Raw genomic sequence first — 15,060 nt, 5'->3', positions numbered from 1 at the left:
ACCTCTCTGCTGCCCAAGAGAGCAAATTAAAGGCAGAGATTCATCCCTGGCTGGTATAGCTCAATGAATTGAGTGCCAGGGTACATGCCTGGGTTGGGGGCCAGGTCCCCAGCTGGGGGTGTGCAAGAGGCAACAGATCCATGTTTCTTTTGCACATTGATGTTCCACTTCCTCTCTCCTTCCCTCCCCCCCCCCCGCTAAAAATAAATAAATAAAAAATCTTTTAAAAACATTAAAGGCAAAAGTTCAGCTTCACTTCTTCACTTGGGCCTGTTTTGGAGGGAGTAGTTTTCTGATTCACATCTAAGTGTCCATGATGTATATAATAATATATGTAGGTCTATTCAAGTTTTCTATTACTGTGTCAGTTTTGGTGTTTCATAGAAATTTATCAAGTTTAAGATTTTGACATTTAGCCCTGGCCGGTGTGATTCAGTGGATTGAGTGCCAGCCTGCAAGCCAGGGATTGCCGGTTTGATTCCTGTTCAAGGCATGTGCCTGGGTTACAGGCCGGGTCCCCAGTGGTGGGTGTACAAGAGGCAACCACACTTTGATGTTTATCTCCCTCTCTTCCTCACTTCCCCTCTCTAAAAATGGATAAATGGAATCTTTAAAAAACACAAAAAATTAATTTTAAAAATGATTTTCACATTTATTGTTTTTGTTACATAATTCATAATATTTGTAGTAGTTCTTAATCTGTTCTGTTCATTGCTCCTTTTTCATGCTGTTTTTTTGTATTTTTTCAAGATATTATTTATTTTTAGAGAGAGGGGAAGGGTAGGAGAAGGAGAAAAACATCAGTGTGTGGTTTCCTCTCACACCCACCCCCTGCCCCGCTTGGGGACCTGGCCCACAACCCTGGCATGTGCCCTGACTGGGAAGTGAACCAGTGATCCTTTGGTTTGCAGCCCCACACTCAATCCACTGAACTACACCAGCCAGGAGTCATGCTGTCTTTTTTTTTTTTTTTGTATTTTTTTCCTAAGGATTTTTTACCAGAGTTTGTCTCGTTAAAATTTTTCAAAAGAATTACAATTTTAAAGTCATCTGTTTTTTATCCTGACTTTTTTTTTTTTTTTTTTTTTTTGGCTTTTCTCCTTTCTTTAGATTTATTTCATTTCATCTAGATTAAAATGCTTAGGTCAGTTTGTTTTTAGTCTTTTCAAAGTGTTTTTAAAACTTGTTTTGTGTTAAGTACTGACCTAGCTGTTACATTGCAAATGTATCAGTGGTTTTTGTCACTATATTTATTCTGAAATTTTCTTTATTATTGCCTCCTTTTTTCACATAGTAAAAAAATCTGACTCCAACTCTTCCCTAATGTTTTTTACTTTTTAATCAATTCCCAGTATATGACCAAACTCCAATTATCATATCCTCCTTTGAATCGATTCCTTCCTCGCCATGCCCAGGTTGTAACACCTTTGCAAGGCACCTTGCTGTATGGAAACCCTGAATCAGTTGGGCCTTGTCTCTCTGCCAGAATGTCATTCTCATTCCACTTAGGCTCCCACTCTGCATTGGACTGCCCTCCTACTGGAACACTTGCCTGGCGTTGCCTAATGGGCTCTGACATCCTGTACTGGGCTGCTGCCATACCCACATACATTTCCCTATCTGCCACCCCACATGGACACCCTTCATATCTGGTTAAGGCCCCAGCACTCTGTTGTGGGCCTCTGCAGCACCCCCTCTGCCACACATAGCTTCTCAACCTTCCTTGACCACACCTAATGGCTTTGGACAGTATTTCTTCAGGAAAGAGAAGGAGAGTGGGAACTGCAAGAGAAAGTTGTTTTCTCATTTTAATTTATTTTTTAATTGTTTCTTTTTATTTTATTTATTTATTTATTTATTTTAGAGGGGGGGGCATTGATTTGTTGTTCCTCTCATTTATGCATTCATTTATTGCTTCCTGTATATGTCTTTACCAGTGATCAAACCCACAACTTTGGTGTATCAGGACATTTCTCTAACCAACTGAGCAACCCAGCCATGGCTCATTTTCTAATTTCAGTACAGTATGATTAGATAATATGGAATGTTTTATTCTTTGGAACTAATCGAGATGTTTTATAACTAGTAGAAGGTCAGTTTTTATGACTATTCCATTTTGCTGAAGGACTGGATATACTCTGGTATATATAAGTACATTTATATATATATATACACATACTTGTATTTCAACTTAAAAATTACATTATTCAAATCATGTGCCTAACTTATATGCTTGTTCTATTAATAGACTTTAAATATTACAACTACCTAAAAGGTATAGAGAACAAGTGAATAGTCATGTACCCGTCATTCAGCTTAAGAAAAAATGCATTATGGGGGGACTTCTGGCCAAGATGGAGGCATAGTTATATACACTTTCCTCGTCCCGCAACCAAAAGAAGGACAACAACAAATTTAGAAATAAAAAACAACCAGAACTGTCAGAAAGCTGAACTGTATGGAAGTCTGACAGCCAAGGAGTTAAAGAAGAAACAGTCATCCAGGAGAGGCGGAGGCAGGCAACAGAGGCAAAGAGGACACAGAGCAAGGAGGAGGCTGGTGGACCAAGTGGTCCCACATTTGCATGCAAATAAATCAGGAGGAACAACTGGGGAGTGGGACACGCCCCACAACCCAGGGTTCCAGTGCAGGAAAAGAAAGCCTCACAGCCTCTGACTGTAAAAACCTGTCGGGGTTATGGCAGCAGGAGAAACTCCCAGCCTCACAGGAGTGTTCATTGAAGAGACCCAAAGGGTCCTAGAATGTACACAAACCCTCCCACCGGGAATCAGCACCAGAAGGGCCTGGTTTGCTTGTGGGTAGTGGGGGAAGTGATTGAAAGCCAGTCAAGAGCCAAGCAAGTGGCATTGTTCCCTCTCTGACCCCTCCTCCACATGCAGTACCACAATCCAGCAACGTGGATTGCCCCCACCTGGTGAATACCTAAAGTTCTACCCCTTACGACGTAACAGGTGCAATGAAAAAAAGAAATATGGACCAAATGAAAGAACAGATTAAAACAAAAAAAAGAACTAATCAACGAAGAGATAGCCAACCTACCAGATCCACAGTTCAAAACACTGATAATCTGGATGCTCACGGAAATGGTTGAGTATGGTCGCAAAATGGAGGAAAAAGCAAAGGCGGTGCAAAGTGAAATAAAAAAAAAATATACAGGAAACCAACAGTGAAGGGAAGAAAACCGGGACTCAATTAAACTAGTTATAGCAGAAGGAAGGGATAAACATTCAACCGGAACAGAGTGAAGAAACAAGAATTCAAAAAAATGAGGAGAGGCTTATGAACCTCTGGGGCAACTTTAACCAATCCAACATCCAAATCGTGGAAGTGCCAGAAGGATAAGAAAAAGAACAAGAAATTGAAAACTTACTTGAAAAAATAATGGAGAACTTCCCCAGTCTGGCAAAAGAAATAGACTGCCAGGAAATCCGGGAAGCTCAGAGTCCCAAAGAAGTTGGATCCAAGAAAGCACACACCAAGGCACATCATAATTAAGTTACCCAAGAGTAACGATAAGGAGAGAATCTTTAAAGCAGCAAGAGAAAAGGAGGCAGTTACCTACAAAAGAGTTCCCATAAGAGTATCAGCTGATTTCTCAAAAGAAACCTTGCAGGCAAGAAAGGGCTGGCAAGAATTATTAACAGTCATGAACAGCAAAGACCTACCTCCAAGGCTACTCTATCCAGCCAAGCCATCATTTATAATGGAAGGGCAGAAAAAGTGCTTCCCAGATAAGGTCAAGTTAAAGTAGTTCATCATCACCAAGACCTTATTATATGAAATGTTAAACAGACTTATCTAAGAAAAAGAAAATCAGAAACTGTGAACAGTAAAATGACAACAAACTCACAGTGCTCAACAACTGAACATAAAAACAAACTAAACAAACAACTAGAACAGGAACAGAATCACAGAAATGGAGATCACATGGAGGGTTATCATTGTGTAGGGGGCGAAGAGAGGAAAGGTACAGGGAATAAGAAGCATAAATGGTAGGTACAAAATAGACGAGGGAGGTTAAGAACAGTATAGGAAATGGAGAAGCCAAAGAATTTGTATGTACAACCCATGGACATGAACTAAGGTGGGGATTGCTGGTGGGAGGGGGATGCAGGGCGGAGGGGAATAAAGGAGAGGAGGAAAATGGGTCAACTGTAATAGCATAATCAATAAAATACACTTAAAAAGGAATAATGCATTATGGACCCTGGCTGGCATGGCTCAGTGGATTGACTCACTGGCCTGCAAACCAAAGGGTACCCAGTTGATTCCCAGTCAGGGCACATGCCTGGATTGTGGCCCAGGTCCCCTTAGGGGGCGCACAAGTGGCATCCACACATAGATGTTTCTCTCCCTCTCTTTCTCCCTTCCTTCCCTTCTGTCTAAAAATAAATTTTTTCTTTAAACCCATTATGGATACAATGAAGCTCTCTATTATCTTTTTTATTTCTTTCCCTTTATTTTCCCACTTAGGTATTTACTATCATGAATTTGACATCTTATTTCCATGAATTTAAAACAGCAGAACAAGGCTGTCAATTGATTATATGAGTGATAGCCTCCAAACTAGAATTTACCAGTGTGTACCAGAGTTGTGTACCAGAGTTGCCCACAAATGCAGTCATTGTCTTACATCAAAAAAGTTTCTAGCCCCTGGAAGATAGTTGGGAATTTGTCAAAGAATTATTTGTGTCATCTCTTACTGCCTAACTTAAGTTAGAGCTTAACTCTTAATTGATAACTAAGTGTCTAAAAATATGTAAATATATGAGGAATGCTATGACAGGTGTCTTGTTTTTCAAGAATCTAGCTGTACTAGTTAGATAATTGATGACTGGTAATAAATGAGCACGTCACATGGCTCTTTGACCACTTATAGCAAGCTGTTCTATCTATGAGAGAAAATACAAATCTAACAGACTCACTAATTTACATTTCTGAATTGCCTTTGATAGTTGGAGAAATAGTTATATAAAAAAACAAACACTCACCCTGTCAGGTGGCTTACTTGGTTAGAGTGTCGTCCCATGCACCAAAAGATTGTAGGTTTGATTCCTGGCCAGGGCACATACCTAGGTTACAGGTTTGATCCTTGTTTGGGGCACATACTGGAGGCAACTGATAGATGTTTCTCTACTCCTCTCCCCTCTTCCCTCCCTCCCTCCCCCCCCCCCGCCCCCAAGTCAATGAAAAGCTTATCCTCAAGTGAGGATTTCTTTGTTTTTGTTTTTGGAAGGCAAATTCTTCCAAAAGTTCAGGTGGCTCTTCCAAAATCCTTAGAACTATAGACAGTTACATTGTTGGTATAGGTGGCAACACATTAATTAATGTCTAAGTTAGACTTCAGAATTTTGATTCCTGGGACCTTAATATGATTGATCATTTGACTGTCTCGTTTTCACAGTTACATATAATAATGATTTTGCCTCATGATAATGTGTTGTTGTTTGTTTGTTTCCACTTACAGTGTTACTTTCCTGTGGCCTTGTAAATGATTGAATGATGATGGAAATGGATCCAAAATAATAACTGACTTCTCTACCGAAGCAGCAGATTTCTTCATATCACCTTCCAGTAGTTGAATTTCAGTCTTCAAAAAGAGGCAAAACAAGTGAAATAGAGGAAACGGAAAAGAAGACAACTTTGGAACTGTCTTTCTCCTTGACTACTCCTTAACCCCCCTGTATTTCTCCTTATTTTAATTTTGCTGTGAATTTATAAATAGCGAAGACCAAAGAAATAGAAGATACATTTGGGAGCTTTATACCAAGACATTTGCCTTGAAAGCTGCTATTCTTTGGAGGGGAAAGTATATCAAGTTCCTGTCTGATTTTTGTTTTGTTTTGTTTTGTTAAACAAGATTTCTTATATCCTTAGATTCTGAAGGATAAAACAAATATAAATACATATCTGCACATCATTTTTAGCAGCTGTGTAAGAATAATGAGAATTGGAAATTAAAGGCTTTGTCATGTGGATGTTTTGCCACTGGAGTTGAGTGCTCAGAAGATCTTTTATAGATAGCTCTTTAATATATTTTTGATCCGTCACTTAGATGACATTCTTTGCCCATGTGAATCCACCTGTCTTTTTATTTATGACCTTATGAACAGTGTTTGTACTCACTCTGCAGATGTCCATGTATTATCTATTTAAGCAACATCATAGTGCCATCACTCAAGGAAGTTGAATGAGGTGAACATAGATATAGGTCTTTTCCCCTTCCCCCCCTTTTTTTAAATGTAACAAATACTTTTTATCTTCCCCTTCCCCCTTCCCCTTCCCCTTCCCCCTTGTGGAAACGTGTCAGGAACTAGGTAGTTTAAGATGAGCAATTGAGGGGACTGAGAAAGTGATCCACACAGAGCCTGGCTTCTTTGTGCTTCATCATAAGGTGTGCTGCTGGCCAGCCTTATTAAGCACCCTTCTAACAAAAGAACCTCGTGGGAAATCCAGCTGGCAGACTCAAGGAGTTCAGGAAACAGGACCACAGAGGTTACACTCTGGGGTAAATATTCTCCTATGTCTAACTGGGGAAGAAGGCTGTATGTGTATATATATCATGGAAAATATACTGCTTTCTGATGTGTTTAATTTTGAAAAATATCAGTGGGGTGGTTTGGAGACATTAATGAATCTCTCAGGAAAACTGATGATAGTGTTTGAGGAAAACTACTGTGGACTAAATAGAACTCTTGAAAGGTTTTATCTTTAGAAAGATCTTTCTCTACTGCTTTTGCCAGAAGTTACTCAAAGCAGATTTATCTCTTCATAAGTATCTGTAATTTTGAGTAGGTATTTATTCTTAAGGTTCTTCTGATATAACTTAAAGTTCTTCTGATACAAAAGAATTCATAAGCTTTTATATAACCTTTCAGATCTGTCATTTTTCTTTTTATGCACTTTTCATGTTGTATAGTCACAGACCATTGCTTTGTTTAGAACTTCTGAAGTGTGCAGTCTGATCAGTAGTCTAGAGAGGCTCAGAGGGCAAGCCATTCTGTAAAGTGGAGGATCTTAAGTAATGACAACTCCTTCACACATTAGTATCAAGATCTTGCAAGCATAAGTGATTGGAGTTTTCTCCTCTTCAGTTCCTGGCCATGAGGTTGGATGCCTCACCTTGCTGAAAAGAGACACTGGACCTAAATGGCGCAGCATGACTTTGTTCCTGCTTGGCTAAATTTCTCAACACCACAGGCAGTTAAGGTACTGTTTTATTTCTACTGTAACTATTAAAATACCAGTTTTTTACGTCCCTGAGTTGTCTATGGCCTCTCTCTTATATGTGTTTTTGTTTTTGTACATTTAGCTTTGCCTGAGGATTTCAAATAGGTTTTCATAGACTAATTACTTTTATTTTATTTTTTTTAATTGTTCAAATACATTTGTCTCCATTTTCCCACCACCACTTTCCCCCCACCCCACCCACCCCCACCTCCCACCCTCAGTCCTTCCCCGCTTTGTCTTTGTCCATGAATCCTTTATACATGTTCCTTGACTTGACCCTTCCCCTTTTTCCCATTACCCCCTTCCCTCTTTCCCTCTTGTTACTGTTGGTTTGCTTTTTCTTTCATTGTTGCTGGTTATATTTTCCTTGTTTGTTTTATAGCTTAGGTTCCATTTATAGATGAGATCATATGGTATTTGTCTTTCACCCCATGGCTTATTTCACTTATCAGAGTGCTCTCCAGTTCCATCCATGCTGTTGCTAAGGGTAATAGCTCGCTCACTCTTTCTGCTGCGTAGTACTCCATTGTATAAATGTACCAAAGTTTTTTGATTTATTGATGGGAACTTAGGTTGCTTCCAGCACTTGGCTATTAATTACTTTTGTTGTAATAGGATATAAATAATTAGGCAGTCCAAGTCAGTTACTGCCAAGTACCTTTTTTTGTTTACCATTCTATACTAAGCTTTTTTCATTATATGGTACACTTAAGACTTCCTGTATTAGTTGTAGCACACTTTGAAAGTAAAACATACCTACTAACATTACTGAGGGCAAAGGAGCAGAGGTAAAAGAAGATGGTTTTTGGCGAAATGGAGCTTTGGAATGAATACATATTTAGCTGTAGTAGCAGATGAGGAGATAGAAAAGGAGAGACAGGGATTGATTGCTACCTACTATATACGGATTCTAGAAATTCTCTTTTAGAGACAATAATTTACTTAATGATTTTAGGGGAAAATGTGTGTTGCATTAGGGATAACGACAAATGGAACAATTGGTTCTTAATAAAGTAGCCCCAAACACAGTTCACAGAAGAAACAGCCTAAATTATTGATACAGGACACCTTTGGGAAGCTAGCAAACTCAGAAATGCTTCTCATTTTGTGAACCAGTAGAAGAGGGACAACATTGATAGGTAGTCTCAAAAAAAAGGCCTTCCTTCCCTGTTTTAAAACATCTGGTCTATCTAGACTGTCATTCTAAACTTCAGCTTCAATTATCCCTGTGGTTTTTCTTAAGGTTTCGTGATTGACATGATCTGACCCAAGACTTTAGGGTAGTGGGCTTAAGGGATTAGGTATGGGATCCAGAAAAACATTTAAAAGTATGCAGATCTTACATCTGCAAAGAAGAATTCATATAGCACAATGGACTAAGTAAAAAAGAAAAAGGGAATATTTCAATATTTTTAATAAGGATGCCGTAAGCAAAGTTAAATGGTATTGGCTTAAGGGTAGACATATAAAATAATGGAATGGAATAGAGAATTCAAAAATAGTCCTATACATATAGTTAGTTGATTTTTGACTAAAGTGCCAAGATAATTCAGTGCAGAAGTGATAGTCATTTTAACAAATCCTTCTAGACTTGGGTGTATCTGTATGGGGACAGGGCGGGGAGAGTGCCTCAATCTTCATATCAAGCACAGAAATTAACTTGAGGGGAGATCATAAACCTAACTTAAAAAATTAACCATAAACATTTGTTTATTTATTTTTAGATTCTATTTATTCATTTCTAGAGAGAGGGGTAGAGGGAGAGAAACATTGATGTATGAGAGAAACATCGATATATAAAAGAAACTGACTGGTTGCTTCTTGCATGCCCCCAACTGGGAACCTGACCCACAAGCCAGGCATGTGCCTTGGCTGGGAATCGAACCAGCAGCCTTTCAGTTTGCAGGCCAGCGCTCAACCCACTGAGCCACACCAGACCATAAAACTTTTAGAAGGAGGAGAGCCCTGGCCGGGTGGCTTAGTAAATTGGAGCGTCGTTCTGTACATCTTAAGGTTGCAGGTTACATCACTGGTCAGGGCACATAACCTGAATTGTGGATGCAGCTCCATGTTGGGGCACGTACAGGAGGCATCTGATAGGTGTTTCTCTCTCTTCCCCCTCTCCCACCACCCTCCTTCCCCCTCTCTCTTTTTCTCTAAATCAGTAAAAAACCATATCCTTGGGTGAGGTTTAAAAAAGAACGAATAGGAGAAAATCTTTGTAACCCACTACAATGGCTAAAATAAGAAACACTGACAATACCAAGTATTGGTGAAATTATTCATAAAATAGATGTAAAAATGTCTGTGCCCCAACCTATAATTTTCTTATAAGCCTTTGTCAAATATATCTATCCTTTAAGTGGCTGTTTAGACTTTGGTTTCTGTCATTTGAGTTTAAAGCATGTCAGAGAGTAAAATTACGTATTTGGAATAGGAAGGGACATTAAGATTCATTTATAAAACTTTCATAAACTGCTTTCTTTTTTGTGTAACCTTAAAGACATATTCCTTGACCTCTTTCCTCATGTGTAAATGAGTCAAATGTGGAAGATGCCAAATTACAGTGTTGTTATTAAGTAATAAAATGTTTTTTTAAACTATAAAAACTTCGTGTAGTTGTTAATGGCCTACGAAAGTGGTAATTAAACCACTCTTTTCTCTCCAACTCTGAAGTAATATACAGAAGTAATAAGCTGTTTAAAACTGTTCTCAGGAAAAGATTTTCCTTTCCTATCGCAAGATTAGTATTTTCAAAGAAAACTTACCATTAAAATTTTTTTTTTCTTTTTGATTCTAGAGAGAGGGCAAGGTAGGGAGAAAATCATCAGTGTGAGAGAGAAACGTCAATCAGTTGCCTCCTTCACATGCCCCAACTGGGGTCCTTTCCATTTTGGGGACGATGTCCAAACAAGTGAGCCACACCTGCCAGAACAGATTAATATTTTTAAGTGTAAAGTTTTGGGGCTTATTCTTTCTGGCAGGTTTTTTTTGGTAAATAATTGAAGTAGCTTCCTTGTCTTCCATTCTGGGATATTGTAAATGAGTTAATGATTGAATATGTAGCCTAGGACTTCTCTCACTCAGAGGCCTGTGGTACCCTTATCATGGCCCATATGCTCATAATGGTGTTTTCTACTACCCTTATAGTTTTCTAAAAGCCTGCTCTAAAACCTAGGATACTGAAAGACATCTGTTTATCTATTTGCTTCTCTCTACTTTATCATCTTAGTCACCTACAGCCACCTTTGAAAAACAGGGAGAGCACCTATCCCGAGGAGATGGTAGATTTGGAGTAAGCCGTCGTCGACATAATTCCTCTGATGGCTTTTTTAATAATGGACCTCTACGAACTACAGGAGGTGAGCCATGCCCAATTTCTATCATTACATTTACACTACTCATTTAGGGCAAGCCCAGCATGGGGGTGCATGTCCATAATCTTGAAATAATGTTCTTTTGTAAGCATAGTTGTCAGCAGTTGACTTTCTAAGTCTAATATTGTTATGTTCTCATGAGTAATTTATTCATTGGAAGAACTCATATAGAAATTATATTAAAAGAAGAAGATGTATTTTTTTATTTCTTTTCTATGGGCTTAATCTTTTACTTAAAAGGTCCCCTGAAGGGCTTTTGGTAATACCATAAATAAGATCAGGAAGCATTTGGCCCACTTATTTCTGAATTTCCAGGAAGCAAACAATTTAATGTTTTACTTTTCTTTGCTATTCTAGATTCCTGGAACCAGCCCTCCCTGTTTCGCCATGATTCTGTGGACTCTGGGGTATCTAAGGGAGCCTATACTGGAATCACAGGGAGCCTCTCTGGTTGGCATGGCTCTTCCCGAGGCCATGATGGCATGAGCCAGCGTAGTGGGGGTGGCACAGGGAACCATCGCCACTGGAATGGCAGCTTTCACTCCCGGAAAGGCTGTGCCTTTCAGGAAAAGCCACCTACAGAGATTAGGGAAGAAAAGAAAGAGGACAAGGTGGAAAAGTTGCAGTTTGAAGAGGAAGACTTTGTAAGTATGATGGTTTGTTGTATAGGTAAAATCTAACAAATGATACCTTAAATAGTTAAATTTAAACAAGACACTGTTAGCAATGAGAACATTTCAGAAATTACTAAAAACAGAGTCCTTAGTTTAGATTTTTATTGTTTTTAGAAAGAAGCAGTTGATTAGCATGAAGGTGGTGCCAAAAGCCTTGTGTAACTTTTAGCAAATCTTTGTTTTCATATTTATACCTTTAGAACCTAAAAAAAATCCTTAATTTCTCTTAAGTTTTATAAGGTTCAATATTCAAATACATAATTATGTAAAAAATAAAATCTTGCATATTAAATTTTCTTTCTCCAACTATCATTAGAAGTTTTTTCTCTTAAATTTACCCTCTTATGTAAAATAGTAGTGATAACTTATAAACATGCAATTGGAAGTACTCTAGCTGTTGCCTATATATTCAGTAAAACTTAAATGCTATTGTTTGTTTGAATTACATACTCTTTGGGCTCTAAATCAAAAGTAGAGTTTTGATTTAAGTGCGCCTTTAAAAAGTTTATAAATTAAATATATCCATATTATCACTTTAACATATATTAGATTTTTCTTTGAGAGACAGTGACAGCTAAACAATGATTTGTTGTCCCGCTTATTTATGCATTTGTTAATTCTTTGTGCCCTGCCTGGGGATTGAACCCACAACCTTGGTGGATTAGGATGATGCTCTAACCAACTGAGCTACCTGGCCAGGGCTGTAAGAGATATTTTAAATAATTAAGATAATTTATATTACTTTTTTATACTAGGTCTTCAAAATACTTTGTGTATTCTATACTTGTAGCATGTATCTGTAGTCTGTACATTGTCCTAATGCTCAAAAATCACATTTGGATAATGGCTGCCATAATGGACACTGCAGCTCTAGTTATTTCTTTTTTCTTAATTTTTTAAAAAGATATGTTTATTGATTTTTAGAGAGAAACATTGGTGTGAGAGAGAAACATTGATTGGCTGCCTCCCATTTGTGCCCCAACTGGGAATTAACCCCCAGTCTTTCAGTGTATGGGATAGCACTCTAGCCAACTAAGCCACAGTGGCCAGGGCAGCTCTAGTTATTTTTAAGTAGCATATCAAATTAGCTGGTTATATCTATGAGAGCCATTGTATTAATAAAATACAGAAGGGTCAAATTTCAGCATCTGCCCATCTTCTTCTAATTCTAGCAAATGTCCTGGGGGTTCCTGATTTAAATGTCATTTATTAATGTGAACTCCTACCCCTAAGCACATATCCTTCAAAACTTTATTCTTGGAAAGGTCTGTACTACCCTGACATATTGAATATTTCTCCAGAATGTCCTAGATGTCCAGTAGTCCAGAAATTGATATGACATAAAATTGTAACTAATTATTCACTAAATTCGTAAGCAAATCTAGGAAAGACCAGTGGAAATGATGAAATGAAATTTCTGTTGTTTATCACATTTGGGGACTTGGTGTAATCTTCATCAAACCATCAATCAAAATTGTATTATAAAAAGAGTTTCTTTTTGTACTTTTATTCCATATAATTAAATAAACCCACTGTAATTATTATTTATATCTGACAGGAATATTTATCTAAAGTACATCTTATGCTATGACCACAACTAGTTGAGCATGTAGAAAACACATTTATTTAGGTCTCAATAGTTTTAGTTTCTTACACACTTTGGTAAAAAAGAGATTGTAAAAAAGTAGTGTGGAGTAAAGTGGGAGTTACTTAGAGTAACTTCTGAAGTAGGTACTATACTCATTTTTGGCATAGTTTGATAAGAACCTCTTTTATTCTGTGGCATTCTAAATGGGAGATGGATTGACAATGGAAAAAAAATGTTAAGGTAGTACTATCTTCACCTGCTAAGTGATTTAAAGGGAAATTTCCTGTCAAATCAAACCTCAGCAAGGTCAGTAAGGGCAAATTTATTTTGCACTTATGTTTTTATAAAATATTCGAAGTGTACATAAAATATGAAGAAAACAGTCAAGTTAGCACATCACCTAACTTTGTGAAATATTAACATTTTGCCAAATATACTCTAGACCATTGTTTTACAAAAGAGGTAAAATATTACATATATAGTTAAAGCTTTCTTAATCTGTTCTCACTTTCCTCTAGAGGTAATCACCATCTTGATCTTCAGTGTTTTATCTTCATGCCTGTTTTGATAAACTTTTACTATATGTATATCTGTAAACATTCTATAATATTTTTGCATGATTTTTATCTTTATATGAAGGATATTATACTGTGGTTCTCTTTCATTTGCTTAAAATTGTTTTGAGATTTATATGTATTAATATGAATGGCTCTAAGATGACTGGTTTTCAGTCAGATGCAGTTGCTCCCAATCTTCCCTTGGGGCACATTTGGCAATATCGAGAAAAATTTTGGATGTCACAACCAGGAATAATGCTACTGGCAACTAGTGTATAGAGAACAGAAATGTTTCTTAATACTTACAGCTCATAGGACAGCCCCATAACAGAAGTAACCAGCCTAAAATGTCAGTAATACCAAGGTTAAGAAATCCTGCTCTTTTTCACTGCTATATAGTAAATATTCTATTGTGTGAATATAATAGATTTTTTTAACCATTTTCCAGTTGATTAACATTTAGGTTGTAAAAGATCTTGTTTTGGAGGATAAATCTAAAGGATTGGAACTGGGGAAGGAAGAATCAAAAATAAGATTTTTTTTTTACAGAGCAAGTTAAATAGTAATTAATTTGAAATGGAAAAACAGGAGGAGCAGAATTGGAAGGAAAAAATAACAAATCCTTAGTACCAAAGAAATGGGTGAGATCTGAAGATGTGTACCTGGAAATAGAGAATAATAGTTGAGGTTTGTGAATGCCTAGAACCACCCAATGAGAATAATACAGAGAGGAGGCCTAGAGCAGAACCTGTGGAATAGCAGTTAATGGGGAAATAACACATAACTGATTGAAAAAAGGATATATTAAGAAAGAGTAGTCAAAAATAACAAAAGGTCTTTTGGGACCTAACTGTGGAAAATTATTTTGCTTTAAAACAGTATTAGTTTTTAAAAGGTAGTTTAACATAATTAAGTCTTATAAGTTAAATAATTAATTTTCTCTGAGTTGATAGATAGTAATATCTACCTTGCAACATTGTAATAAGGGATAAAGATCACATATATTAAATGATTTAAGAAATGCTTAGTACAGGCAGGGCCCAGGCTGGTGTGGCTCAGTGGATTGAGCACCGGCCTGTGAACCAAAGGGTCGCAGGTTTGATTCCCAAGTCTTAGGGCACATGCCTGGATTGTGGGCCAGGTCCCCAGTAGGGGGCGCCTGAGAGGCAACCACACATTGATGTTTCTCTCACTCCTTTCCCTTTCCTTCTCTAAAGATAAAATCTTTAAAAAAAAGAAAAATGCTTTGTACAGGCCTTGACACATAGGTTTCTAAAAAACCCCTTTCTAATGACTTGGTTGTGAATGGTACACTCTTGAGAAAGAAGAGGCAGAGACTTTAATACTACGCTTGGAACCTAAGAAGAAAGAAATTTGTAGAATCTCAGAGGATGGCAGCAGTGTAGCCACAGCTTTTGAATTTCCCCAAATTCTTCAATAAAAGTAGAGCTCCCTTTAATATCAAGACTAATGTAAGAATATTTACTCTCACTACTTGTATTGGGTTGGCCAAAAAGTCCATTACATTTTTTCCATACAATCACTCTCGTAGTGCCTAGTTGTCTTTAACTTCGTTCAAAACAATTTTGTTACATTGTAGTGTGACAGCTGCC

The 15,060-nt window shown here is 37.5% G+C and overlaps 1 protein-coding gene across 4 annotated transcripts in view; it reads left to right on the top strand.

The window, feature by feature from the left end:
* Window positions 1-15,060, top strand: part of GPBP1L1 (GC-rich promoter binding protein 1 like 1) — a 51,878-nt gene that overhangs the window by 14,200 nt on the left and 22,618 nt on the right. For all 4 annotated transcript variants that reach the window (XM_054572146.1, XM_054572145.1, XM_054572144.1 and 1 more), the window contains exons 2-5: window positions 5,489-6,529; window positions 7,116-7,230; window positions 10,484-10,613; window positions 10,986-11,272. In XM_054572146.1, coding sequence (XP_054428121.1) covers window positions 7,171-7,230; window positions 10,484-10,613; window positions 10,986-11,272 — 477 coding nt within the window. In that variant the 5' untranslated portion in view covers window positions 5,489-6,529; window positions 7,116-7,170. The remainder of the gene's footprint in view (window positions 1-5,488; window positions 6,530-7,115; window positions 7,231-10,483; window positions 10,614-10,985; window positions 11,273-15,060) is intronic.

Source organism: Pteronotus mesoamericanus, unplaced genomic scaffold, assembly GCF_021234165.1.
Source record: "Pteronotus mesoamericanus isolate MK-2021 breed Mesoamerican mustached bat unplaced genomic scaffold, CSHL_Meso_final contig_221, whole genome shotgun sequence".
Classification (NCBI taxonomy): domain Eukaryota; kingdom Metazoa; phylum Chordata; class Mammalia; order Chiroptera; family Mormoopidae; genus Pteronotus; species Pteronotus mesoamericanus.
This window is presented reverse-complemented; position numbering and strand designations above follow the sequence as displayed.